Source organism: Narcine bancroftii, chromosome 1 (genome assembly GCF_036971445.1).
Source record: "Narcine bancroftii isolate sNarBan1 chromosome 1, sNarBan1.hap1, whole genome shotgun sequence".
NCBI classification, from domain to species: domain Eukaryota; kingdom Metazoa; phylum Chordata; class Chondrichthyes; order Torpediniformes; family Narcinidae; genus Narcine; species Narcine bancroftii.
This window is the reverse complement of record NC_091469.1, coordinates 160,931,680-160,957,129: the sequence shown is the minus strand read 5'-3', so window position 1 is coordinate 160,957,129 and position 25,450 is coordinate 160,931,680. Positions and strand designations below refer to the sequence as shown.

Below are 25,450 nucleotides of genomic sequence, written 5' to 3'. Positions count from 1 at the left end.
TAACCAATCCAGGCAACATCCTGGTAAATCTCCTCTGCACCCTCTCTATAGCTTCCACGTCCTTCCTATTATGAGATGACCAGAACTGAATACCCCAAGTGTAGTCTCCAGAGATTTCTTGAGTTGCAACATGACTCTCAACTCTTTCACTCAATCCTCTGACTAATGAAGCCCAACATCCTATAAGCTCTCTTAACTATCCTTTCAACCTGTGCAACAATCTTGAGAGATATATGGATTTGGACCCCAAGGTCTCTCTGTTCCTCCACACGGCTTTCTCCAACCATTAATTCAGCCTTCAGGTTTGACCTTCCAAAATGCATCACCTAACACTTATCCAGATTTGTCGCTTTTCTGTCCAACTCTGCATCCTGTCTATATCCTTTAGTAACTTTTGACAACCTTCAGCTCTATCCACAACTCCTCCAACCTTCATATTATCTGCAAACTTACTGACCCATCCTTCCGCTTCTTCATCGAAGTCACTTGTAAAAATCACAAAATGCAGGGGTCCCAGACCTGTGCAACTTCACTAGTGACTGACATCCAGGCAGAATACTTTCTACGGCAAGCCAAGTTTTTATCCACACACCCAAGGTTCCATGGCTCTTATGCCTCATGACTTTCTGAACTAATCTCTCATGGGCGACCTTGTCAAATTTTTTAATTTAGACATACAGCATGGTAACAGGCCATTTTGGCCCTCAAGCCTGTGCCGCCCAATTAACCTACACCCGCATACACCTTGAATGGTGGGAGGAAACCAGAGCCCCCGGGGATAGCCCATGCAGACATGGGAAGAACGTACAAACTCCTTACAGACAGCGCAGAACTCAAATCCCAGTTCCAATTTCTGGCGTTATAAAGGCATTGCACTAACTGCTAAATGCTTTACTAAAATCCATATATACCATTTCTGCCCCCTCTATCTTCATTCATTTCTTTTGTAACCTCCTCAAAACACTCAATTAGGCTCGTCAAGTTCATAAAACCATGCCATCACTGAGAAGACTGTACTTCTCCAAATGGTCATAAATTATGTCCTTAAGAATCCTCTCCAATATTGTGCACACCACTGACGTAAGACTCAATGGACTATAATTCCCAGGATTCTCCCCATTACCTTTTTTAAACAAGATGACCACATTTGCCATTCTCTAATCCTCCGGCACCTCCCTTTGTGGCTAAGGAGCAGGGGGCTGAGACAGCCAGGGGCCAGGACAGGGGAGTGGGGGGGGGGGGGGGAACGCCATGACCAGAACTGTGAGGGCCAAACTCAAGAGCTGGGGTCAGGACTGCAATAGTTTAATAGACGTTCTTTTTTTCATACTTGATTACTTGGATCCAATTTAGGTGGCTAAAAATACAAAAAACTCATTTGCTTTATTTCTGTTATTGTAATACAGGTACCTACTTAGGAACACTGCTAAGCACTGTAGGTCCTGCTGTCTGCTCTGATTCAGTTGCAATCTGTGGTGGATGGTGGTCCATGGATTACTTACTAATACAGAAGCAATTTTTTCTCACTAACAATGCTATGGCTTCTCAGTATGTGATACCATGAAGGCTTCGCACCCAAAGGCAATTTGTACCAGTTTTTGTTCTGCATATTATTTAGCTCAGAATGACAGACCATACTGTGATCACTTTGGCTTACTGGAACTTCTAAACAAAAATGGTGTTGACAATGGAATTGGACTGCATTCCCACACTAGTGCTACAGAGGTAATTAATCACATAGCCATCAATATGAAAAAGAAAAATGCCACCATATCAAGCAGATAAATGGGAATATTTTTGTACTCATTGGATGACTCAACAAGCCTGAGCATTAAGACTCCCCTAATAGTTTATTTGAAATGTGAAAGTGAGAAAGAAGATGATCCCATTTTATGTTTTTAGATCTAATTGAACTACCTGATCAACTATTATACACCTGCAACTATTGCTAAGCATCTGATGAACTGTTTCAATAACCACGGGCTTGATAACTCTTACTTGAAACAGAACCTTGTAGCATTTGCTAGTGATGGGGTGAGCGTAATTCTTGGTGTCAAATCTGGTGTTGCTACAATTCTCAAGGGAACATTACAATGATGTACTAATTTGTCTTAATCACAGATTAGAACTCGCAGCTGGTCATTCAGTGAGAGAAGTTCACGGAATTAATAATTTTCAATCATTTATGGACAAATTTTACTCTGTTTACAGTAGATCACCTCTAAATCAAAAGGAAGTGCCTGAATGTGCCTCTCAACTAGAACAACATATTTGCACCAGGTGGGTAGCTGGCTCATTCCGAACAGTTTCAACAGCGTGGCAAAATTATGAAGCAGTGTGTTTTCATTTCGAACAAGCAATGAAGGGTGAAACAAGATTTGGGAGTGACAGAAAAACCAATGAAGGTCTGTTGAAAAGACTCTCTTGAGAACAGTTTTCATTGGACTTCGCTCTAATGTTTGACACGTTGCATGAACTTGGTTCACTGTCAAGAGTATTTATCGAAATTCACGACTACGATCGTTTATGCAGACAGTGATCCAATGGAGCATAAGTTCACTGCATGAATAAGCGGGTACAAAGACCCTAGAAGCTCAAGACGCAGTTGTGAAGGGGAAGTTTGGAGCAATTACCTTAACAAGCAACAACAAAATTATCTCCATTAATTATCTACAAACTGCCCCCCTAAACTCACATTCCTCCTTAAGCAATTCCTATGCCTTAGGTGCTCTATGATTAGTACGGGATTGCTTAAAGGGGTAGGTGAGTGGAAAAAAAAAGGTTTGAAAACCACTGTTTTAATAATGACTCATGTGCACGGTTTCAGAACTCCAAAGCAAATGGACCAATGACAATTTTTCTCAAGCAAAATATTTCAGTCACAATTGGGTCTAGAGCAGTGGTTTTCAACCTTCCCTTCCCACCCACATCCCACTTTAAGCACTTTATGGCATAGGGATTGCTTAAGGTGGAATGTGACTTTAGGGGGGCAGTTTGAAAACCACTGATCCACTGTTTCTTACAAGACTTAGAAACAATTTGCAGCACCATATGGTTCATAACAACATCCTTGAAAATTTCTAAACTTCAGAACCTCAAAGTATGTAGAAATCCCTGAATGTGGCCCTTGATCAAGGCCTCTGCCTGCTGAAGTACTGCCTAATTATGGAGAAGCTGCAATATTATCTCTCTGTAAAAGGTTTAAGCTTTCTTTTTCTGTATAATAAATGCCTTCAGATATTACGTTGAGAATCACAGACACAGCATTTCCCAAGATTTACACCCATTATTGAGCTATTCGCAAGTTATTCCTATTAGTATTGCTGAGTGTGAGAGGGGATTCAGTCACATGAACTTTATTTTCTTAAATCATGTTTTAACACTTGTGTTGGTTAAATTACACAGTGGAATCCTGAGCCGTATGCCATATCATGGCTGCAGTACCACAGATCAGTAGATGACACCAGGAGAAGAGTTGCTTCAGACCCCCAAAAACATGTTATGCCTGACCCTTTGTGGAAAAACTTCTTATTGGTGATATTTGGTAAGTAGGTAATTAGTTTTAAATTGGTAAAATACATGATTGCTATTTCTTTACTTGTTGATAATTGGTGAGTGCAACTGTGCAATACCTTGTCATATTATTAAATTATACAATGCTCTTAATTATACAACGCCAAATACAACATGAAGGCCAGGTCTCACGAGACCTCCTTGTCACCATTTTTGGTGAGCTCCTGCACCTAAAAAGTTAGCACAGCCCCCCTGCTAAGGAGGATGCAAAGATCATACCCAATGCCTCAGTTATCTCTTCTCTCCCTTCCCACAGCCCCGGGGGTATATCTCATCTGGCCCTGGGACTTATCAATCTTAATGTTTTAAGAAGATCTAGCACTTTCTCTTTCCTAATCTCAACATCATCCAGCACACAAGTCTGTTCTATTGACCTCACCCTGATCAAAGTCCTTTTCTCTGGTGAACACTGAAACACCTCCACAACCTCCTCTGCCTCCTTTATCCTTTAGCGGCCTCACCTTCATTCTCATCACAGAATGTCAGGGTTACATTTAATCTTACTTGTCAAGGCCTTCTCATGCCCTCTTCGAGCTTTCCTAAATCCTTTCTTAAGTTCCTAATGACCATATAATTCTCATGACCCTTTCCTGTTTCTTGCTTCCTAAATATAATGGATGCTTCCTTCTTCCTCTTAACTAGTTGCCTCACCTATTTTGTCAACCACGGTCCCCTTTTCCTACCATCTTTTCCCTGTCTCAGTGGGACAAATCTGTACTGAACTCTGCTCAAGTGGTCCCTCAACATCCTGGAAATTACTTCAGTGCTTCCTTCCATGAACATCTGTTCCTAATTTACTCTCCCTAGTTCTTGCCTCATCCCATTGTAATTAGCCCTTCCCCAATTAAACACCACCATTTTGTCTTCTTTTATCCTTGTCCATAGCAGTCCTAAAGCCAGGGAATTGTGGTCATTCTCACCAAAATGCTCCCCCACTGAGAGGTCTGTCACCTGACCAGGTTCATTTCCCAGGACTAGATCAAGAAGTGGTGAAAAAGGCAACTGCAATGCTGGCATTCATCTCAAGAAGAATAAAATACAAGAGCAGGGACGTTGAGGTATTATGAGGCACAAGTAAGACCTCACTTGGAGTATTGTGATTCCAGGAGTAAGGGGTTTATCAAAGAGCATTTGACAACTCTTGAACTGCACTTGTTGGAATATAGTAGAATGAGGGGGGGATTTCATTGAAACATTTTGAATGTTCAAAGGCATGGACAGAGTAGATGTAGAAAGGATGTTTCCTATGGTGGGAGAGTCTAGGACAAGAGGGCACAACTTTAGATTGAAGGGTGTTCGCTTAGAACAGAGATGCACAGGAATTTCTTCAGCCAGAGGGTGGTAAATCTGTGGAATTTGTTGCCACAGGCATTTGTGGAGGCCAGGTCATTTGGCCGAGATTGATAGGTTCTTGATTAGCCAAGGCATCAAAGGTTATGGTAGAAGACCAGGCAGTGGGGAAATAGATCAGCTTATGATGTAATGGTGGGGAAGAGATGATGGGTTGAATGGCCTAATTCTATGCTTATGTCTTATAAGCATGGACATGGTGTGTCAAAGGGTTGGTTGTATGTGTTGTAGAACACTATTCATCTATAAGCGGTGTCAACTTTTCAATTTCAACACTATATCAGAACTGGAAAAGTGAGGAAAAACTAATATTAACTCTATTTTTCTTGCTCCAAAAGCTGCCTGACCTGCTGAATATTTCCAGTATTTTCTGTCTGTGAGAGTTCCAACATTTGTTATTCTTGATTTTCATTTTTCTACTCTGCTTATAATCAGCCTTCTAAGAAAAGAGCTTATTTTCTATTTCACACACACATATATATCTATATTCACAAATAACATTCAGAAAAGTATTCATTATTTGCACAGTGCTCTCCAGAACATCTGGGACAAAGACACCTTTTTACTTTCTTTTATTTGCCCCGTATGCTCCACAGTTTTAAATTTGTAAGCAGGCATGTAATGAAAGAGAACATTCCATATTTTGTTCAAGATTATATAATATTCATAAATTTGACCATGTAGAAATTACAGCACTTTTTAATCCATAGTCCCCTCATTTCACGCCACCATAATATTTGGGGCATTTGGCTTGACAGGAGTTTGTGAATTCTCAGGTATGTTTAATTGCTTCACTGGTGAAAGTATGAGAGAGCAGGCTTGCTTCTAAGTTTTTGATCACCTTTTGTGTTTGTCAACATGAGGACCAGAGGAGTCCCAATGAAAGTCAAAGAAGCCATTAAGAGACTGAAAAACAAGACTAAAACAGGCAGAGCCATCGCCCAAACCTGAGAATTACCAAAACCAACTCTTTGAGACATCATCAAGAAGAAAGAGCCTACTGGCGAGCTCAGTAATTGCAAAGGGACTAACATTCCAGAAGAAGACCTCCACTGCTGATGGCAATTCTCATCATTATGAAGAAAAATCCACAAACGTTGGACCAACAGATCAGAAACACTATTCAGGAGGCAGGTGTGGATATGCCAACGACGACTGTCTGCAGAAGACTCCCATGAAAAGTAATACGGAGGCTACACTGCAAAATAGAAACATGGAAAATAGGTGCAGGAGTAGGCCATTTGGCCCTTCAAGCCTACACTACCATTTAATATGATCATGGCTGATCAGTACCCAGTTCTTGCCTTCTCCCCATACCCCCCGATTCCCTTAGCCACAAGGACCAAATATAACCTACTCTTAAATATTGACAAGGAAGATACAAACCACTAGATGTGTGACCAGGATCAGTCACTTCTTAAGTAGATTCCAAGGAACGATGCATTCCACTCTCTCCACCACCAAGCTATTAATGCGCAGTAGAGGGTGGTCATCCCTGGTCTTCCTGTTGTCCATAATCATCTCCTTTGTCTTGTCCATATTGAGACTCAGATTATTATTTTTGCACCACATCACAAAATTTTCCACCTCTTCTCTGCAGTGTGACACTTTGTTGTTGCTGATGAGGCCAACGACTGTTGTGTCATCTGCAAACTTGATGACTCTGTTGTAGCTAGATCTGGTGATGCAGTAGTGGGTCAGTCACGTGAACAGGAATGGGCTGAACACACAGCCGTGAGGTGAGCCAGTGCTTGATGGTGCTCAATGTTCTGCGTCACGCCAGGATTGTAGTCTTTTCATTAGGAAGTCAGGAATCCAGTTACAGAGAAGGGTGTTGAGTCCCAGCGAGGAAAGCTTCTCCAGCTCCTTCTAGGGAATGAATGTATTAAAATCTGAGCTGAAGTCAACGAAAAGCAGCCTGGCCGAGGCATCATTCTCTGGATGGGTTAGGAAGGAGTGGAGGGACTATCATCAATTGAATAGTTCCATTTGTAGGCGAAGTGAAATGGGCGTCTCTGGGAAGTGTGCTTTGATGCATTCCGTCACCAGATGCGCAAAGCATTTCATAATTGAGCACATGAGTGTATATGAGTGACAAGGACTTGTGGGTCAGGAGAGCCTATTACCATGCTATATTTATAAATTAAAGTTAATTTTTTTTAAAATAAAATGTTGGAAAATAAAAGGTAACATAAATACTTGTCAATGTGCAAAACAGTTGCTGAATTATTCCCAAATTCCACTATGGCCTTGAACCAAGTATCTTTTAACCATTTTGTATCAGAACAGAAAATTTTCACTTTTAGTTCAGGATTAATAAGGTAATCAGGAGCTAAGCATTTTGTGAAATGGGAACTCACCCCAGAGTGAAACTTTCCACAACTGAAATCTTGGATAATCACAGAAAAAGGAAACAAGTAGGAACATGTAAAGCAGACTCAATGCAAACAGACATTTTCTGGTCTATGAGCATGTATTTAATTTACATGGACTCCCCACCCCTCAGCCCAGTACACTGTTAGTAAATCCACATATTTACTGGTAAAATATGGTTTACTGCATACAGTCATTAACCACATTCCTTCTTGTTCATCTGCCCACACAACTGTAATGTTTTCTTTAAATGGGTGTGGAGTGAAGTTACATACAGCAAGTAAACAAAAGATCTCACCAAAAAGGTTTAGCATGTAATGGGTTGTGCGTGAGCACAGTAAAAAGACTGAGACAACGAGCTGAGAACTTGAGTACACAACTGCTTTACTTTGAACTCCACGATGAAGAGAAGGTCCCATGATGCCATCTTTGTCACGGGAGCCCCACTAACTGCACATGACAAGCGGGGCCGGTTCGCCGCTACAACTATGTGTGTTGCCCACACAACCCCACCCCAAACCCTCCCCAGAACCAGCACCGATGGCCTCACGCTGCGTCGAGGGTGAGGTCTGCTGTCTCGGCAGCTGACCCCTACGTGCTGGTGAGGGGACCTGTACTGGTTGTGATAAGACCAGGTGAGCTGGTTTCAAACAGTCCAGTAGTCCAGTGTGAACAGTTCCTCCTTGACCCCAATGTTGAGTGTAAAGGTGGATGCGTTTCTTTGCAGCACCTTGTAGGGTCCCTCATAGGGCGCTGAAGGGGAGTCCTGTGCAAGCCCCTTCGCACGAGTACATCCTCGCAGGAAGTTAAGTCTAGGGGGTAGTTGTCAGGCGGCTGATTGTGTCACAGTGGTGGTGGTGGTGCAAGGGAGCCCAACTTGCCTCGCAGTCTCAAGGATGACTGCAGTGCTGGTAGTTTGATTGGGTGCTGAAGGGAACTGTCCTGGGACTGCAAGGGTCTTGCTATAGACTAGTTCAGCTGAGGAGGCTTTGAGGTGATCCTTAGGCATTGTGCATATCCCTTGGAGAACCTAGGGCAGCTCATCGACCCAGTTGGGCTTCTCAAGCCTCACAATCAGTGCTGATTTCAGGTGACAATGGAAGCACTTGACTGCCCGTTGACCTGAGGATAGTAGGCCATGGTGCATTGTAGTTGGCTGCCCAGGAGTTTGGAGAGCTCGTTCCACAGGGCAGAGGTGAACGGAGCTCGGTCAGTTGCTATTATGCACTGAGACACCAATACGGGAGAACCAAGCGGAGAGGAAAGCCCTGGCGTATGTAACAGTGGAGGCACCTGGGAGGGGGATGGCTTCTGGCCATCAAGTGAACCTGTCCACCACTGTGAATAGGTAGCGTGACCCTCGGGAGACTGACAAGGGTCAAACTATGGCAAGGTGACGTGCTGGAACATGCGGGTTGGAGCATCAAACTGCTGGGCTTGGTGCCTGGTGTGTTGCTGGACCTTTGTAGTCTGGCAGTCCATGTAGGTTTTCACCCATTCTGTGATTTGCTTGTGTAGACCGTGCCAGACAAATCGGGAGGATACCGACCGCATGTCGTTCAGATCGAGGAGTGAGACAAGCCGTAGATCGTGTCAAAAACTGTTATCCTCTATTGGATGGGGACCAGTGGCCGGGGTTGGCCTGTGGAGACATCGTGGAAGAGCGTAGTGCCATTGGCATCAAGTGGGACGTCTTGGAGCTGCAACCCTGTGACCACAGTCTTGAAGCTATGTGTTTTGGGGTCATCTTGCTGGGTGCGAGCCAGATCATGGTAGTAGATGCTTTGCGATAAGGCGTTGACCGCTGGCCTGAAAATGTTTTGTTTTCAGGAGAAATGGTGGATGGAGGTGGTAAATTCATAGGATAAGTGCCTCTGCTGTCTGGCAGACCAAGGGTGGGAGGACTTGGAGAAGGCAAAAGTGAGCGGCTTATGATCCATGTAGACAGTGAATAGCCTACCCTCTAAGAAGTAGTGGAAATAGAGGACAGCCAAGTAGAGGGCTAGAAGCTCTCTGTCAAATGCGCTAGACTTCAGTTCAGGAGATTTCAGTTGGCAAATGAAAAAGGTGAGAGGACTCCATGAGTCATTAACAACTGTTCCAGGACAGTGCCTACTGCCGTGTTGGATATGTCGACTGCGAGGGCTTTTGGTACGTCCATTCATGGGTGCACTAGCATCATTGTACACACCAGGGCCTCTTTGGTCTCCTCGTTGTGAGCTTCATCCGTCCACCTTCGTCAAGCCCAACATTAGAGTGAAAGAGGGCACATAATCCTGGCTGCTGTGGAGATGAACCTGTTATAAAAATTCACCACGCCCACAAACTCTTGTAGCTCATTCAGTGCTGTTGGTCTGGCAAACTCTCGTATGCCTTCCACTTTGTCGGGTGGGGGGAGGGGGGGTGGCACCGTCTTTGGTAATCCTGTGGCCCAGAAAGTTAATTTCCTAGAAGCTGAACTAGCACTTCACCGGATTGATGATGAGGCCAAACTTTGCGAGGTGGTTGAAAAGCTGACACAGGTGTGTCATGTGCTCCTTGGGCATCCTCCTGGCTACCAGGATATCAAAGGTAGATGAAAAAGAAGGGAGTCTCTTTCCATAAGATGCTGGAAAGTCTGGGCCACATTCTTCAAGCTGAAAGGCATACAGAGGAATTTTAAAAGGCCAAAAGGGGTGATGATTGTAGTCTTCTGGACATCATCTGGGTGTATAGGAATCTGATGGTATCCCTGGATCAAGTCGACCTTGATAAAAGTTGCGTGCATGCAGGTTCACTGCAAAATCCTGGATATGAGGAATGGGGTAGCAGTCGGGCGTTGTTGCATCATTGAGGCGTCTCCAGCTGCTGTTGGACTTTGGTACTGTGACAGAGTATATAGATACATTTTTTGGAGATAAATTGGGAAAGGTTTGTTAGAGTAGGTCACATACAAACGCTTTAAAACAGATCTTACTTAAAATATTGGAGTTCTGCCCCATGCTAGACATGTTGGGGCCAACAGATTTTTCAAGAGCTTTGGAGAGTGCCCAAGAGCCTTCACTAATAGATTGTTGTTTACAAAAATGTAACAGATGAAAGAGTTTGTCGGAGCCGCTTTCTGTCTGGAGCTGTTCTAAGAGGGTCATGTGGTTTTGCAAGCAGAAATAGAGTCAAACAGACTTTCTCTCTAAGAGTGTGTGAGAGAGAGAGAGAGAGAGAGAGAGAGAGAGAGAGAGAGAGAGAGAGATCACTTCTACAGTGTTACAGTCAGCAATGACAGCTGGGACTGGAACCGGACAAGCTGGCAAGCTTGTGGAAAGTCCCATTTGGAAGTTGACCTGTCAAAGCCGTTGTGGTTCATGCAAGAGGAGAAGACTGGCTGTCTAATGTTTCACTTAGAATAAAATAAACAAAAAGGAACTCTGTGGTGACCTGAAAGAAAGAGGTGATCATCTGGAGAACACTGAAGGGGAAAGTTTCATCAGCAAGACACTGAAGTGGCTGATGGACGTACATCAGTTGTGGATGTTCTGGAACAACAAAACTCTCTCTGAAAACCGACAAGAACCTTCCTGAGTGGTAACTATTTACCTTTCAAGCACCAAAGCCTGGTGAATTTTTTAAATGTTAAATTCTGTGCACAGTATAAGAATTGCCTGCAACCAGTGAACTTGGAGGAATGAGAAGTGAGACTGGGCTGTGAACCAAAGAACTTTTCTGAACTTACACAAACATTACATACATGTGTGCTTAGAATTAGAAGGGGGTTAAGTTAAGTAATTCAATAGTAATAGTGTTGCGATGTGGTGTTGGACGCCGTGCTTTGGCATGACGGTGGTGAACTGGGGGCGTAGAATTGAGGGAAAGCCAGCGAGGAGGCGGCTGTATTGGCCATGTAGTGTCTCCACAGAAGTGAGCTGGGTGAATGACTCATTAGACACTGTTTCTAAAGTCTTTGCGTGGAGTAATCGTCTGCCCTGGTGTATGCCCATAGGAAATATGCATCCAATAGAGACTTGTCCACCAAATTCAGCGCAAATGACCAATTGAAGGTTGTCTAGCCGAAACATACAGGAATTCACTTGCCAAAGTTTTAATGGCAGTACTGTTGGCTGCGCGCAGACACGGGCCATGAGGTCTCATGCATGTCTCGAGCATCATAGGGGGAAATGACGCTTATCTCTTCTCCTGTATCCATAAGGAACTGTAGCCCAAGATCCTGTACCAGACGTGGAGAAGGCTATTCAGTCGGTCAGCCGCCGCAGCCACTAATGGCAGCAGGCCACATTGTTTCCCAAAAGTGAACACGGCTTGCGGCACCTGTGAGCTGATGCCCCCCAATGCTGACAGTAGAAGCACCATTTTGAGTCTGGCTTTTCTGTTTTCTGGTGGGGTGGACTGGATTTGGGTGTTGCCCTTAGCAGTGGCCGTGTAACGTACTTGACTGAGTCTAGGGTCTCGCACTTGGAATGGTTGAGAACGTCTGTTCGTGCCGCAACCTTGCACGGGTCGCTGAAATTCGCGTTGGCCAATAGGAGTCTGAAGTCTTCGGGGATTTGCTTGAGGAAAGCTTGTTCGAATATGAGGCAGGGCTTGTGCTCTTCTGCCAGTGTGAGCATTTGGTCCATGAGGGCAGAGGGTGTCCTATTGCCTAGGCTGTCCAAGTGAAGAAGTCTGGCGGCCCTCTTGCGTCATGCTAATGAGGAGGTTTTTAAGAGTCATGTATTTACCTTCCTCTGGCGGGACCTAGATGAGGTCATCAACTGGTGAGGCAGCTTCCTGGTTGAGTGAGCTGGTGATGTAGAAGTATCTCGTCGAATCAGAGGATATCTGTTTGATCTGGAACTGGGCCACCGTTTGGCCAAACCAAGTGTGGGGCCCGATGGTCCAGAATGTTTGCAGCTTCAACACAACAGCGCTTATGGCTGTGGGGTCCATTGTGCCGAGTCTTCAGGACGTGGAGACTCGTTGGGGTCACCAGTGTAGCGGGTTGTACGTGAGCACAGCGAAAAGACTGAGACAACAGGCTGAGAGCTCGAGTAACACAACTGCTTTACTTTTGAATTCTGCGCTGCGGCCTTTAAGGCCGTGTCTGGTCCCACCCCTCGCGTTCTGGAACTTGCATCACACTGACACGAGCATATGCGCCCTTCCAGTCTGAATGAGAAGAGAAGGTCCCACGACACCGTCTTTGTCGTGGGTGCCCGACTGACCGCGCGTGACAAGTGGGGCCAGTTTGCCGTTACAACTATGTGTGTTCCACAAGCAGTTATAACATCATCCATGTGTCAAAAATTAAGTCTAAACACATGAACACTTGGTCTACAGGTGCAGCGTAGAGAGCCTGCTAATGGCATTACTGACTGGTATGGAGCTGCCAATACACAGGGCAGGAACAGGCTACAGACGATTGTAAATTCAGCCAGCACCCTTATGGGCATTAATCTTCACTCCATTAGGATATCTTTATGAGGTGGTGCCTCAAGAAAGCAGCTTCCATCTTGTTCATGACAATAAACCTGATTCTGAAAGCAAGTGAATATGTCTGGCTGATTTTTATCATTTAATTTTTTTTTATTTAGACATACACCACAGTAACGGCCCATGAGTCTGTGGCACCCAATTTATACCTAATTAACCTATACCCCCCCCCCCCCAGTACATTTCAAATGCTGGGAAGAAACTGGAGCCCCTGGGGAAAACTTGTGCACAAGCTTATTATGCATTGACACTAAAATATTTTACACTATCCAATCCAAAATTATCTTTAAATGGGTGATCCATATGTCTTGGATAAAAGCTCGCAAAGGCCATATCCTGCCTTGCGATTAGTCATGTCATTACTTACAAAAGCATAATCATATCTTGCACAACACTTGTCACGGAGCCCAAAACAGCTTCAATCTCTTTCCTGCACACCACATAATCTATGGATTGAAAATAGTACAGCTTTGTAAACATTTCAAAATAAATTTCTTCCTAATTTAAAGCTGAAGTTCAAAGACATTCCTGATCTCCCCCTAACTGTTTGGTGTACTTTCCTTTAAAGAACAAACTAGATTTTGGACTAATGAAAAATAAGGAAAGAATAACTACCATTTACATTTATATCAGACCTTTAATGTAAGAGAGCACATCATCTACATAAAAAGGACATGCATCATTTCCAAATGTCAGTTTAATTACAGGATTACATCCTATTGCAGAACTTGAAAACAAAGTTAATCGGTGATCCAACTTCACTTAGAATATTCAAGAGGTGGGCTAACAACATCTCTTTTCCAACCCCCAATACACAACCGTTAATGTGATCACAGGATCCTTAGAATCTAAAATAATGGTTTTGTGCAATACTTAGCAAATGTTAGAGAAACACAAGAACTGCAGATACTGGAAACTTGAGTCAAGGAAGAGAAGCTGGAGGACTAAGCAGGTCAGGCATCATGAAGACACTCATGAAAAAGGGTGCTGACCTGAAATTTCCTTTGTTCATTGCTCTCTATGGATGCTGCCTGGCCTGTGGAGTCCCGCTAGCTCCGCATTATTTGCTCCCTTAGGAAATGTTGACTTGCTTCATTCACAGTCAAAAATATTCACAAGGTCTTGAAAGTAGCATCAACTACAGTTGCTGCAAATGTGTTTTAGCTTATATAAAAAAGATGAAAGTTAACATTGCTTTTTTGCAGGAGACTCATTTAACCGAAAAAGAACATTTGAAATTGAAGAGGGACTGGGTTGGACATGTAATTTCATCTTCCTTTAATTCAAAAGCAAGAGGAGTGGCAATTTTGATTCATAAGAAAATACCATTTGAACTTGTTTCTTTCTCGGAATCAGTTGGTCGTATTTTAATGATTAATTGTAAATTGTTTGCTGAGTCATGGCCTTGATTAAATGTGTTTGCACCTAATGTTTTTGATGAACAGTTTGTGTCTAAAATTTTCTTAACTTTAGGTCAAGCTAAGGAGAATATTTTGATTGGGGGAGACTTCAATTGTGTGTTAGACCCATTATTGGATAAATTCCAGAAGTTGTGAAAAAAATCGAAAGCAGCGGTTCAATTGGTTTCCTTGATGAAAGACCTGAATTTGATAGAGGTCTGGAGAAGATTGAATCCCACTGAGAAAGATTTTTCATTTTATTCTTCACGTCATGATTCATTTTCTAGGATTGACATTTTGTTTAGCATCAGCACATTTACAAGCAGGTTTCACTCAAGCTGAATATAAGAGCAGGATCATTTCTGACCATTATTTGCTGTTTATTTCTTGTGTGGGGCCGGAACTTAATCAATTTTTCGCTGGAGGTTCAATGTAATGTTATTGAATAAACCAGAATTTGTAAAATTTATTAAAGATCAAATTGCTATTTAGATTTGAATAAGAATACAGTCAGGAGTAATTTTATTGTATGGGATGCTTTAAAGGCATTTCTACGTGGTCAAATCATTAGTTATGCATGAAAGGAAAAGAAGAAATTTCTGGTAGAGTCTCAGTTGTTGGAAAAACATAGCAGAGTTGGAAAAGGAATTACAGAGGAATTCTACAGAAGATAATAAGGCTTTTTTGACAAAATTGGAGTTAAAATATAATATATTGCAAACTGACCAATTTGAACGTTTGATTCAAAGATCTAAGCAACGTTATTATGAGTTAGGGGACAGAGCACATAAAGTCTTGGCATGGCAATTGAAAACTGAACAAGCTTCAAGGATTATTAATCCTGTTAGGAAGGACAATTCAGTTACTTTTAAACCTCAGGAAATTAATGACCAATTTTTGTCATTTTACCAGAAATTATATCCTTCTGAGGGAGTGCGAGATGATGGTTCTATTGAAGCATTTTGTCAGAGTTAAATTTACCAATGTTGAAGGAGGAGGATGTGAGAAAGTTGGATTCTCCTTTTACGGATTTAGAAATAAAGGATGTTATTCAACAAATGCCTAATGGGAAATCACCAGGAGATGATGGGTTCACTGCTGAATTTTATAAAGTTTTTTATGATGATCTGTCCTCTGTATTCATGGATGTTCTTAATCAGGTAACTCAGGAGCAAGCTTTACCAGACTTGTGTTTGAGTGCAATAATAATAGTTATACCTAAAAAAGACAGAGACCCTTTGAAGGTTTCTTCTTATTGACCAATTTATTTATTAAATGTGGATTATAAAATAATAGCGAAATTATTAGCAAAGTATTTACCACAATTAGTACATTCTGACCAGGCTGGTTTTATTAAAGATAGGTATGCTTTGGATAATATTCTTAGAGTGGTTTCATTGATCAATGCTTCATGTCAGCAACCCAACCTACCAATGGAAGTATCATTAGATACTGAAAAAGCTTTTGATAGGGTCGAATGGAATTTTTTATTTAAAGCTTTGGCAAAATATAAATTTGGACCCTTATTTATTGGTTGGGTGAAGGCACTATATAATAATCCTGTAGCAAGGGTGGTGAAAAATGGTCAAACTTCTTCCTTTTTTAAATTAACGCGTTCAACTCATCAAGTTTGTCCTTGTCGCCAGCCCTATTTGCGTTGGTCATTTGACCATTAGCTCAGGCTATCAGGCAGGATGAAAATATTACAGGTATAAGGATTGGACAGGATGAATACAAGATTAATTTATTTGTTGATGATGTTTTGATATATTTAACTAATCCGGAGCAATCTTTAATTTCTTTGCAAAATTGTTTAAAATTATCTGGATATAAAGTGAATTGGAATGAAAGTGAAATACTGCCAATTTCTGAAGGAAATTATGATCAATGTAGACAAATTAGCAAATTTCGATGGACTGATAAAATTAAGTACTTGGGGATAATGATTGATGTAAATTTTCAATCACTGTATCATTTAAATTATGTACCGTTAATGAGAAAGATTAAAGCAGATTTGACTAAATGGAAAGATTTACCTTCAACTTTAATAGGTCGAGTAAATTGTATAAAGATGAATTTTTCTGCGAATTCCATATTTGTTTCAATCGATTCCTTGTTCTCTTCTGAAATCCTTTTTTCAAGATTTAAATAAAGTAGTTTGAGAATTTTTATGGAGAGGAAAATTAGCAAGAGTAGCGGTGCATAAATTGACCTGGCAGATGCTTTGGAAGATTTGCAATTACCTAATTTTTTTAATTATTATGAAGCAGCTCAATTAAGATTTTGTTAATCGTATGTTAGATTTTTTGAATGTTCCTGGTTGGACTAGGGTGGAATTGGCTGCGATATTGGAATCTTGTCCCCATCAGTTTGTATTTAAATGGAATACTGTTTTATTACAGAAATATAATGTATCAATTTTGAAACATTTATTAGAAATTTGGACTAAAAGGAATTTATTAATAGGATCAAAAGGTAGTTTATCAGTTCAAACCCCGATATATCAAAATAAATGGATTCCTTTTTCATTGAATAATAGAGTTTTAGAAGATTGATGGATTAAAGGAATAAAAAGATTGCAGGTTGTTTTGAAGAAGGGAAATTTTTATCATTTAATCAGCTTAAAGAGAAATTTGGGATTTTAGAGAATTCTCTGTTTGTTTATTACCAAATTAGGGCATTAGTGACAGATAATTTTGGAGGAGAAATGAAAACTTCTAAGTTAACTAAATTTGAATTTATGGTTTCATATTTTTCAGATAAGGGTTTATATCAGATGTATGTATTATTACAAGATACTATGGTTAAAATTTTTTTTAGATACATCTAGGATTAAATGGGAGCATAATTTAAATTGTGAGATTAGTCAGGTGGATTGGGAAAATAGGTGTTATGATGGGTTGACTAAATTAATTAATGTAAGATATACTATGGTTAATTATAATTTTCTGCATCAGTTATATTTAACCCCTAAAAAATTGAAAAACTGGATTTAGTAATTCAGATCTGTGTTTTAGGTGTGAATTATGTGTTGGAACATTTCTACCTTCTGTTTGGTTTTGTGATAAAGTTCATCCTTTTCTGGTTTAAAATTAGGGAATTTCTTCAAAATTTGTTTAAAATTCAATTTCCTTTAGATCCCAAAATTTTTTTGTGAGGTTATTTTACTCCGTTAGTGGACTTGGGGTTGGATAAGTTTCAGACGGTGTTTATTCATCTAACATTGACAGTTGCTTGTAAATGTATTGCCATGTCTTGGAAAGATGAAGCAGAGTTAAATGTAGTTCGATGGCATCATGAGATGAAGTCGTGTATCTATATGGAGAAAATAACATACAATATACATAATAATTATGATTTTTTGTTCAGACGTGGACACCATATATGAAGAATATGAATTTAGCAATATTGTATATTACTGAATGTTTTTGTTTATCCTTAATGCTTCCCTTTAGGGATCTATTGTGGGAGGGGGGGAGGGGATGGGTTTGTTTTACTGTTTTATTATTATTAGATTACTTATTCTGTAAAAGTCTGTTTATTCTTATTGAAAAAATACTAAATAAAGTTTTTTTTTAAAAACTACGGTTGCTGCCATGCACAGCTTTTGATTCCATGAAGTTGGACTTTGGATCACAGTGGATCGAGTGCTGTAAAAGGGAAGCGCTGAACAGAATGATCTGAGCTGATGCTGTGAAGTTGCAGAGAACTCAATCACTGAATAACGGAGATCCAGGCGCAGCCTAGAGGAGGAGGTCGAGCCCACTATGTGTCATTGTGTCCTGGCAGCTTTTCAGACTCTTCGGGATGCCCACTGTCAGGGGTAGAGAGGAAAGAATGGAGCAGCAAAATCAGAATAACGTCCAGTTGTGACTGGAGTCTCAGAGCTGTGCCAGGTTCAGAGGTCTAAAAATACGTTTCCCTGGGCCTCGTAGTGAAATCCAGAGGATGAGTTATTCCAGGACTTGGGCTGGATGGTGCTGTTTTTCCCTAAATGCTGGCCAACGTTTTCAACATCTTGTCCTGGAAAGGTCGGTGACGTGAACTGGGAAGGCTGCATGACTAGCAACCCGCAATGGCCCCTCAGGATCAGGGAATAGTCTTCTCCACTTGAACTGGTGGACATTTTTAACATCTAGTTTCCAACTAGTCTTTACTTGAGCCATTGTTTAATCGCTCAAAAATTATTTGTATGTAGTTCTGCTTTTGTCAAGCAGTTTTTGTAACATCACTGTGGTCTCGAGAATGTTATCTTGATTTAATTTGCTAAAGTGACAATAAAACGTATCTGATACTTGATTGTTACTGGGCAATATTTCAGGTTTAGACCCTGCACCACAAGAAACATGAGCAGCAGGTAAGTCTTTTGTTCTCTTGAGAGCCTTCTCCTGCATTCAATAAGTGATTGATCCAATCTTGGTCTCATCATGAGTTTTTGTTCCTCTTTTATATACAGATTTCCAAGTTAGATTCCTACCAATCTCCACCCTGAATACTTTCAACGACTCCATCTCCAGAGCTCCCTGAGATAAAGATTCATAACTGTTTGAGACAAGAAATTCCTTTTCACCTCCATTTTAGTTCTGAAACTATACACCCGACAAGGGAATAATATCCTCTGCTCTGACCTTATGAACCCTGCTAAGAATCTTCCTTAACAGGATCACTTCCAATTTTTCTACAGTACAGGAATGAGTACAAGACCAAACTTTATCATAGATTACCATAAATATTTGTGTACAATGCGACCCATGTATAATACAACACCCCTGCCCATTTTTTAGGGGAGAAAGAAGAAAAAATTTACCCCCGTGTATAATGCAACCCTTCTTTTTATTGGCCCCAAATCATCTTGGAAGGGACACTTTGACAGGTTGAAGAAGAAAAGTGTTTATTGAGCTAAAATGACAAAATCATCATTATTAAACTTAATCCACACCCACACGAGTCACGCTGACGTCTCTCCGCCCACCAGCCTGCATGATTCGCGATATAGCCTCTCACAACACCCCCTCTCACCCGCCCTGCTGCATGAGTTGCGCTGCTGACTACCGCTCTCCCGCCCGCCCAAGTCGCGCTACTGACTACCGCTCGCCCGCCCGAGCCACCCTGCGAGTTGCAGAAAACAAAATTAATTCTACTCCCGTGTATAATGCGACCCCCCCCCTTTTCCTGAGGGGAAAAAGGGGGTACAATATTTTGTATTATACACGAATATTTTCAAGTAGTCTCTTACTCCCAGGAATTAGTCTAGTGAAACTTCTCTGCATTGCCTCGAATGTAGTCACATCTTCCTTAAATATGGGGACCTAAACTATACTCTGCATTCCAGTCAGAGCGTAATCAATGCTTTGTGGAGTTGCTTCAAAGCTTTGCAACTTTAATACTCCATACCTCTTGCAATAAAGACCAACATTTTATCAGTCCTGTAATCATTTGTATTGTTCAAATAACTTGTTTTTTTCTTTCTTCTTTCCAAAGTGTATAACCACATAGTTGCCTGGATTAGTCATCATCATCTCAGTCCCAAAGAGGGCAAGAGTAACAGGCCACAAATGACAACCACCCTTGGCATTGACCTCCATCACTATGCAATGCTTCGAGCAAATGGTGATGGACCTATCAAAGCACATCTCTCAGACACTGGACCCATTTCAATTTGCCGATAGAAGTAACCATCCTCAGTCTGACCAGGTTGATTGCAGAAAATTGAGCACCATTATACAGAGGACTGGTGAACCTCAGGGCTATGTGCTAAGCCCACCGTCAGCTAAGCCCACCGTCAGCTAAGCCCACCGTCAGCTAAGCCCACCGTCAGCTAAGCCCACCGTCAGCTAAGCCCACCGTCAGCTAAGCCCACCGTCAGCTAAGCCCACCGTCAGCTAAGCCCACCGTCAGCTAAGCCCACCGTCAGCTAAGCCCACCGTCAGCTAAGCCCACCGTCAGCTAAGCCCACCGTCAGCTAAGCCCACCGTCAGCTAAGCCCACCGTCAGCTAAGCCCACCGTCAGCTAAGCCCACCGTCAGCTAAGCCCACCGTCAGCTAAGCCCACCGTCAGCTAAGCCCACCGTCAGCTAAGCCCACCGTCAGCTAAGCCCACCGTCAGCTAAGCCCACCGTCAGCTAAGCCCACCGTCAGCTAAGCCCACCGTCAGCTAAGCCCACCGTCAGCTAAGCCCACCGTCAGCTAAGCCCACCGTCAGCTCAGCCCACCGTCAGCTCAGCCCACCGTCAGCTCAGCCCACCGTCAGCTCAGCCCACCGTCAGCTCAGCCCACCGTCAGCTCAGCCCACCGTCAGCTCAGCCCACCGTCAGCTCAGCCCACCGTCAGCTCAGCCCACCGTCAGCTCAGCCCACCGTCAGCTCAGCCCACCGTCAGCTCAGCCCACCGTCAGCTCAGCCCACCGTCAGCTCAGCCCACCGTCAGCTCAGCCCACCGTCAGCTCAGCCCACCGTCAGCTCAGCCCACCGTCAGCTCAGCCCACCGTCAGCTCAGCCCACCGTCAGCTCAGCCCACCGTCAGCTCAGCCCACCGTCAGCTCAGCCCACCGTCAGCTCAGCCCACCGTCAGCTCAGCCCACCGTCAGCTCAGCCCACCGTCAGCTCAGCCCACCGTCAGCTCAGCCCACCGTCAGCTCAGCCCACCGTCAGCTCAGCCCACCGTCAGCTCAGCCCACCGTCAGCTCAGCCCACCGTCAGCTCAGCCCACCGTCAGCTCAGCCCACCGTCAGCTCAGCCCACCGTCAGCTCAGCCCACCGTCAGCTCAGCCCACCGTCAGCTCAGCCCACCGTCAGCTCAGCCCACCGTCAGCTCAGCCCACCGTCAGCTCAGCCCACCGTCAGCTCAGCCCACCGTCAGCTCAGCCCACCGTCAGCTCAGCCCACCGTCAGCTCAGCCCACCGTCAGCTCAGCCCACCGTCAGCTCAGCCCACCGTCAGCTCAGCCCACCGTCAGCTCAGCCCACCGTCAGCTCAGCCCACCGTCAGCTCAGCCCACCGTCAGCTCAGCCCACCGTCAGCTCAGCCCACCGTCAGCTCAGCCCACCGTCAGCTCAGCCCACCGTCAGCTCAGCCCACCGTCAGCTCAGCCCACCGTCAGCTCAGCCCACCGTCAGCTCAGCCCACCGTCAGCTCAGCCCACCGTCAGCTCAGCCCACCGTCAGCTCAGCCCACCGTCAGCTCAGCCCACCGTCAGCTCAGCCCACCGTCAGCTCAGCCCACCGTCAGCTCAGCCCACCGTCAGCTCAGCCCACCGTCAGCTCAGCCCACCGTCAGCTCAGCCCACCGTCAGCTCAGCCCACCGTCAGCTCAGCCCACCGTCAGCTCAGCCCACCGTCAGCTCAGCCCACCGTCAGCTCAGCCCACCGTCAGCTCAGCCCACCGTCAGCTCAGCCCACCGTCAGCTCAGCCCACCGTCAGCTCAGCCCACCGTCAGCTCAGCCCACCGTCAGCTCAGCCCACCGTCAGCTCAGCCCACCGTCAGCTCAGCCCACCGTCAGCTCAGCCCACCGTCAGCTCAGCCCACCGTCAGCTCAGCCCACCGTCAGCTCAGCCCACCGTCAGCTCAGCCCACCGTCAGCTCAGCCCACCGTCAGCTCAGCCCACCGTCAGCTCAGCCCACCGTCAGCTCAGCCCACCGTCAGCTCAGCCCACCGTCAGCTCAGCCCACCGTCAGCTCAGCCCACCGTCAGCTCAGCCCACCGTCAGCTCAGCCCACCGTCAGCTCAGCCCACCGTCAGCTCAGCCCACCGTCAGCTCAGCCCACCGTCAGCTCAGCCCACCGTCAGCTCAGCCCACCGTCAGCTCAGCCCACCGTCAGCTCAGCCCACCGTCAGCTCAGCCCACCGTCAGCTCAGCCCACCGTCAGCTCAGCCCACCGTCAGCTCAGCCCACCGTCAGCTCAGCCCACCGTCAGCTCAGCCCACCGTCAGCTCAGCCCACCGTCAGCTCAGCCCACCGTCAGCTCAGCCCACCGTCAGCTCAGCCCACCGTCAGCTCAGCCCACCGTCAGCTCAGCCCACCGTCAGCTCAGCCCACCGTCAGCTCAGCCCACCGTCAGCTCAGCCCACCGTCAGCTCAGCCCACCGTCAGCTCAGCCCACCGTCAGCTCAGCCCACCGTCAGCTCAGCCCACCGTCAGCTCAGCCCACCGTCAGCTCAGCCCACCGTCAGCTCAGCCCACCGTCAGCTCAGCCCACCGTCAGCTCAGCCCACCGTCAGCTCAGCCCACCGTCAGCTCAGCCCACCGTCAGCTCAGCCCACCGTCAGCTCAGCCCACCGTCAGCTCAGCCCACCGTCAGCTCAGCCCACCGTCAGCTCAGCCCACCGTCAGCTCAGCCCACCGTCAGCTCAGCCCACCGTCAGCTCAGCCCACCGTCAGCTCAGCCCACCGTCAGCTCAGCCCACCGTCAGCTCAGCCCACCGTCAGCTCAGCCCACCGTCAGCTCAGCCCACCGTCAGCTCAGCCCACCGTCAGCTCAGCCCACCGTCAGCTCAGCCCACCGTCAGCTCAGCCCACCGTCAGCTCAGCCCACCGTCAGCTCAGCCCACCGTCAGCTCAGCCCACCGTCAGCTCAGCCCACCGTCAGCTCAGCCCACCGTCAGCTCAGCCCACCGTCAGCTCAGCCCACCGTCAGCTCAGCCCACCGTCAGCTCAGCCCACCGTCAGCTCAGCCCACCGTCAGCTCAGCCCACCGTCAGCTCAGCCCACCGTCAGCTCAGCCCACCGTCAGCTCAGCCCACCGTCAGCTCAGCCCACCGTCAGCTCAGCCCACCGTCAGCTCAGCCCACCGTCAGCTCAGCCCACCGTCAGCTCAGCCCACCGTCAGCTCAGCCCACCGTCAGCTCAGCCCACCGTCAGCTCAGCCCACCGTCAGCTCAGCCCACCGTCAGCTCAGCCCACCGTCAGCTCAGCCCACCGTCAGCTCAGCCCACCGTCAGCTCAGCCCACCGTCAGCTCAGCCCACCGTCAGCTCAGCCCACCGTCAGCTCAGCCCACCGTCAGCTCAGCCCACCGTCAGCTCAGCCCACCGTCAGCTCAGCCCACCGTCAGCTCAGCCCACCGTCAGCTCAGCCCACCGTCAGCTCAGCCCACCGTCAGCTCAGCCCACCGTCAGCTCAGCCCACCGTCAGCTCAGCCCACCGTCAGCTCAGCCCACCGTCAGCTCAGCCCACCGTCAGCTCAGCCCACCGTCAGCTCAGCCCACCGTCAGCTCAGCCCACCGTCAGCTCAGCCCACCGTCAGCTCAGCCCACCGTCAGCTCAGCCCACCGTCAGCTCAGCCCACCGTCAGCTCAGCCCACCGTCAGCTCAGCCCACCGTCAGCTCAGCCCACCGTCAGCTCAGCCCACCGTCAGCTCAGCCCACCGTCAGCTCAGCCCACCGTCAGCTCAGCCCACCGTCAGCTCAGCCCACCGTCAGCTCAGCCCACCGTCAGCTCAGCCCACCGTCAGCTCAGCCCACCGTCAGCTCAGCCCACCGTCAGCTCAGCCCACCGTCAGCTCAGCCCACCGTCAGCTCAGCCCACCGTCAGCTCAGCCCACCGTCAGCTCAGCCCACCGTCAGCTCAGCCCACCGTCAGCTCAGCCCACCGTCAGCTCAGCCCACCGTCAGCTCAGCCCACCGTCAGCTCAGCCCACCGTCAGCTCAGCCCACCGTCAGCTCAGCCCACCGTCAGCTCAGCCCACCGTCAGCTCAGCCCACCGTCAGCTCAGCCCACCGTCAGCTCAGCCCACCGTCAGCTCAGCCCACCGTCAGCTCAGCCCACCGTCAGCTCAGCCCACCGTCAGCTCAGCCCACCGTCAGCTCAGCCCACCGTCAGCTCAGCCCACCGTCAGCTCAGCCCACCGTCAGCTCAGCCCACCGTCAGCTCAGCCCACCGTCAGCTCAGCCCACCGTCAGCTCAGCCCACCGTCAGCTCAGCCCACCGTCAGCTCAGCCCACCGTCAGCTCAGCCCACCGTCAGCTCAGCCCACCGTCAGCTCAGCCCACCGTCAGCTCAGCCCACCGTCAGCTCAGCCCACCGTCAGCTCAGCCCACCGTCAGCTCAGCCCACCGTCAGCTCAGCCCACCGTCAGCTCAGCCCACCGTCAGCTCAGCCCACCGTCAGCTCAGCCCACCGTCAGCTCAGCCCACCGTCAGCTCAGCCCACCGTCAGCTCAGCCCACCGTCAGCTCAGCCCACCGTCAGCTCAGCCCACCGTCAGCTCAGCCCACCGTCAGCTCAGCCCACCGTCAGCTCAGCCCACCGTCAGCTCAGCCCACCGTCAGCTCAGCCCACCGTCAGCTCAGCCCACCGTCAGCTCAGCCCACCGTCAGCTCAGCCCACCGTCAGCTCAGCCCACCGTCAGCTCAGCCCACCGTCAGCTCAGCCCACCGTCAGCTCAGCCCACCGTCAGCTCAGCCCACCGTCAGCTCAGCCCACCGTCAGCTCAGCCCACCGTCAGCTCAGCCCACCGTCAGCTAAGCCCACCGTCAGCTAAGCCCACCGTCAGCTAAGCCCACCGTCAGCTAAGCCCACCGTCAGCTAAGCCCACCGTCAGCTAACCCCACCGTCAGCTAAGCCCACCGTCAGCTAAGCCCACCGTCAGCTAAGCCCACCGTCAGCTAAGCCCACCGTCAGCTAAGCCCACCGTCAGCTAAGCCCACCGTCAGCTAAGCCCACCGTCAGCTAAGCCCACCGTCAGCTAAGCCCACCGTCAGCTAAGCCCACTGCTGTCCATGCTACTAACCCATAACTGTAATGCCAGATTCAGCTCCAACAAAGCCATCAAGTTTGCTAATAAAACAACAGCAGTTGGCCTCATCCGCAACAATAATGAGCTGCACAACAGAGAAGAGGTGGAAATTCCTGTGATTATGGTGTGAGAATAACAACCTGAATCTCAATGTGGACGTCGAAGGAGATGATCGTGGACTTCAGAAGGTGCAGGAATGACAGTGCAGTGGAGAAAGTAGAGAGCACCAAGTCCCTCGGAGTCCACATAACAAGTGACCTATCCTGGACACAACATATCCACTTGTCAGAAAGGCGCAACAGTGACTGCACTTCCTGAGAAGACTGAGGCAAAGCAACCAGTGAGAATCTCTACCACCTCGCACACAGCATTTTTCTGCTACTCCTGTCGGGAAAGAGAGTAACAGAGCCAGCTGAGAAACAGCTTCTTCCCATGGGCAGTGAGAATCTTTGGCTTGGCTTCGCGGACGAAGATTTATGGAGGGGGTAAAAAGTCCACGTCAGCTGCAGGCTCGTTTGTGGCTGACAAGTCCGATGCGGGACAGGCAGACACGATTGC

General features: G+C 46.7%; 1 protein-coding gene across 10 annotated transcripts in view; it reads right to left on the bottom strand.

Moving 5' to 3' along the window:
* Positions 1 to 25,450, bottom strand: part of lifra (LIF receptor subunit alpha a) — a 280,918-nt gene that overhangs the window by 205,185 nt on the left and 50,283 nt on the right. For 2 of the 10 annotated variants that reach the window (XM_069883762.1, XM_069883770.1), the window contains exon 2: positions 16,196 to 17,474. The exons of 5 other annotated variants lie outside the window; for them this stretch is intronic. In XM_069883762.1, coding sequence (XP_069739863.1) covers positions 16,196 to 16,253 — 58 coding nt within the window. In that variant the 5' untranslated portion in view covers positions 16,254 to 17,474. Of the gene's footprint in view, positions 1 to 13,126; positions 13,206 to 13,751; positions 13,924 to 16,195; positions 17,475 to 25,450 lie in introns of those variants that run through there. 3 more of the 10 variants (XM_069883789.1, XM_069883799.1, XM_069883804.1) reach the window with 3 other exon arrangements.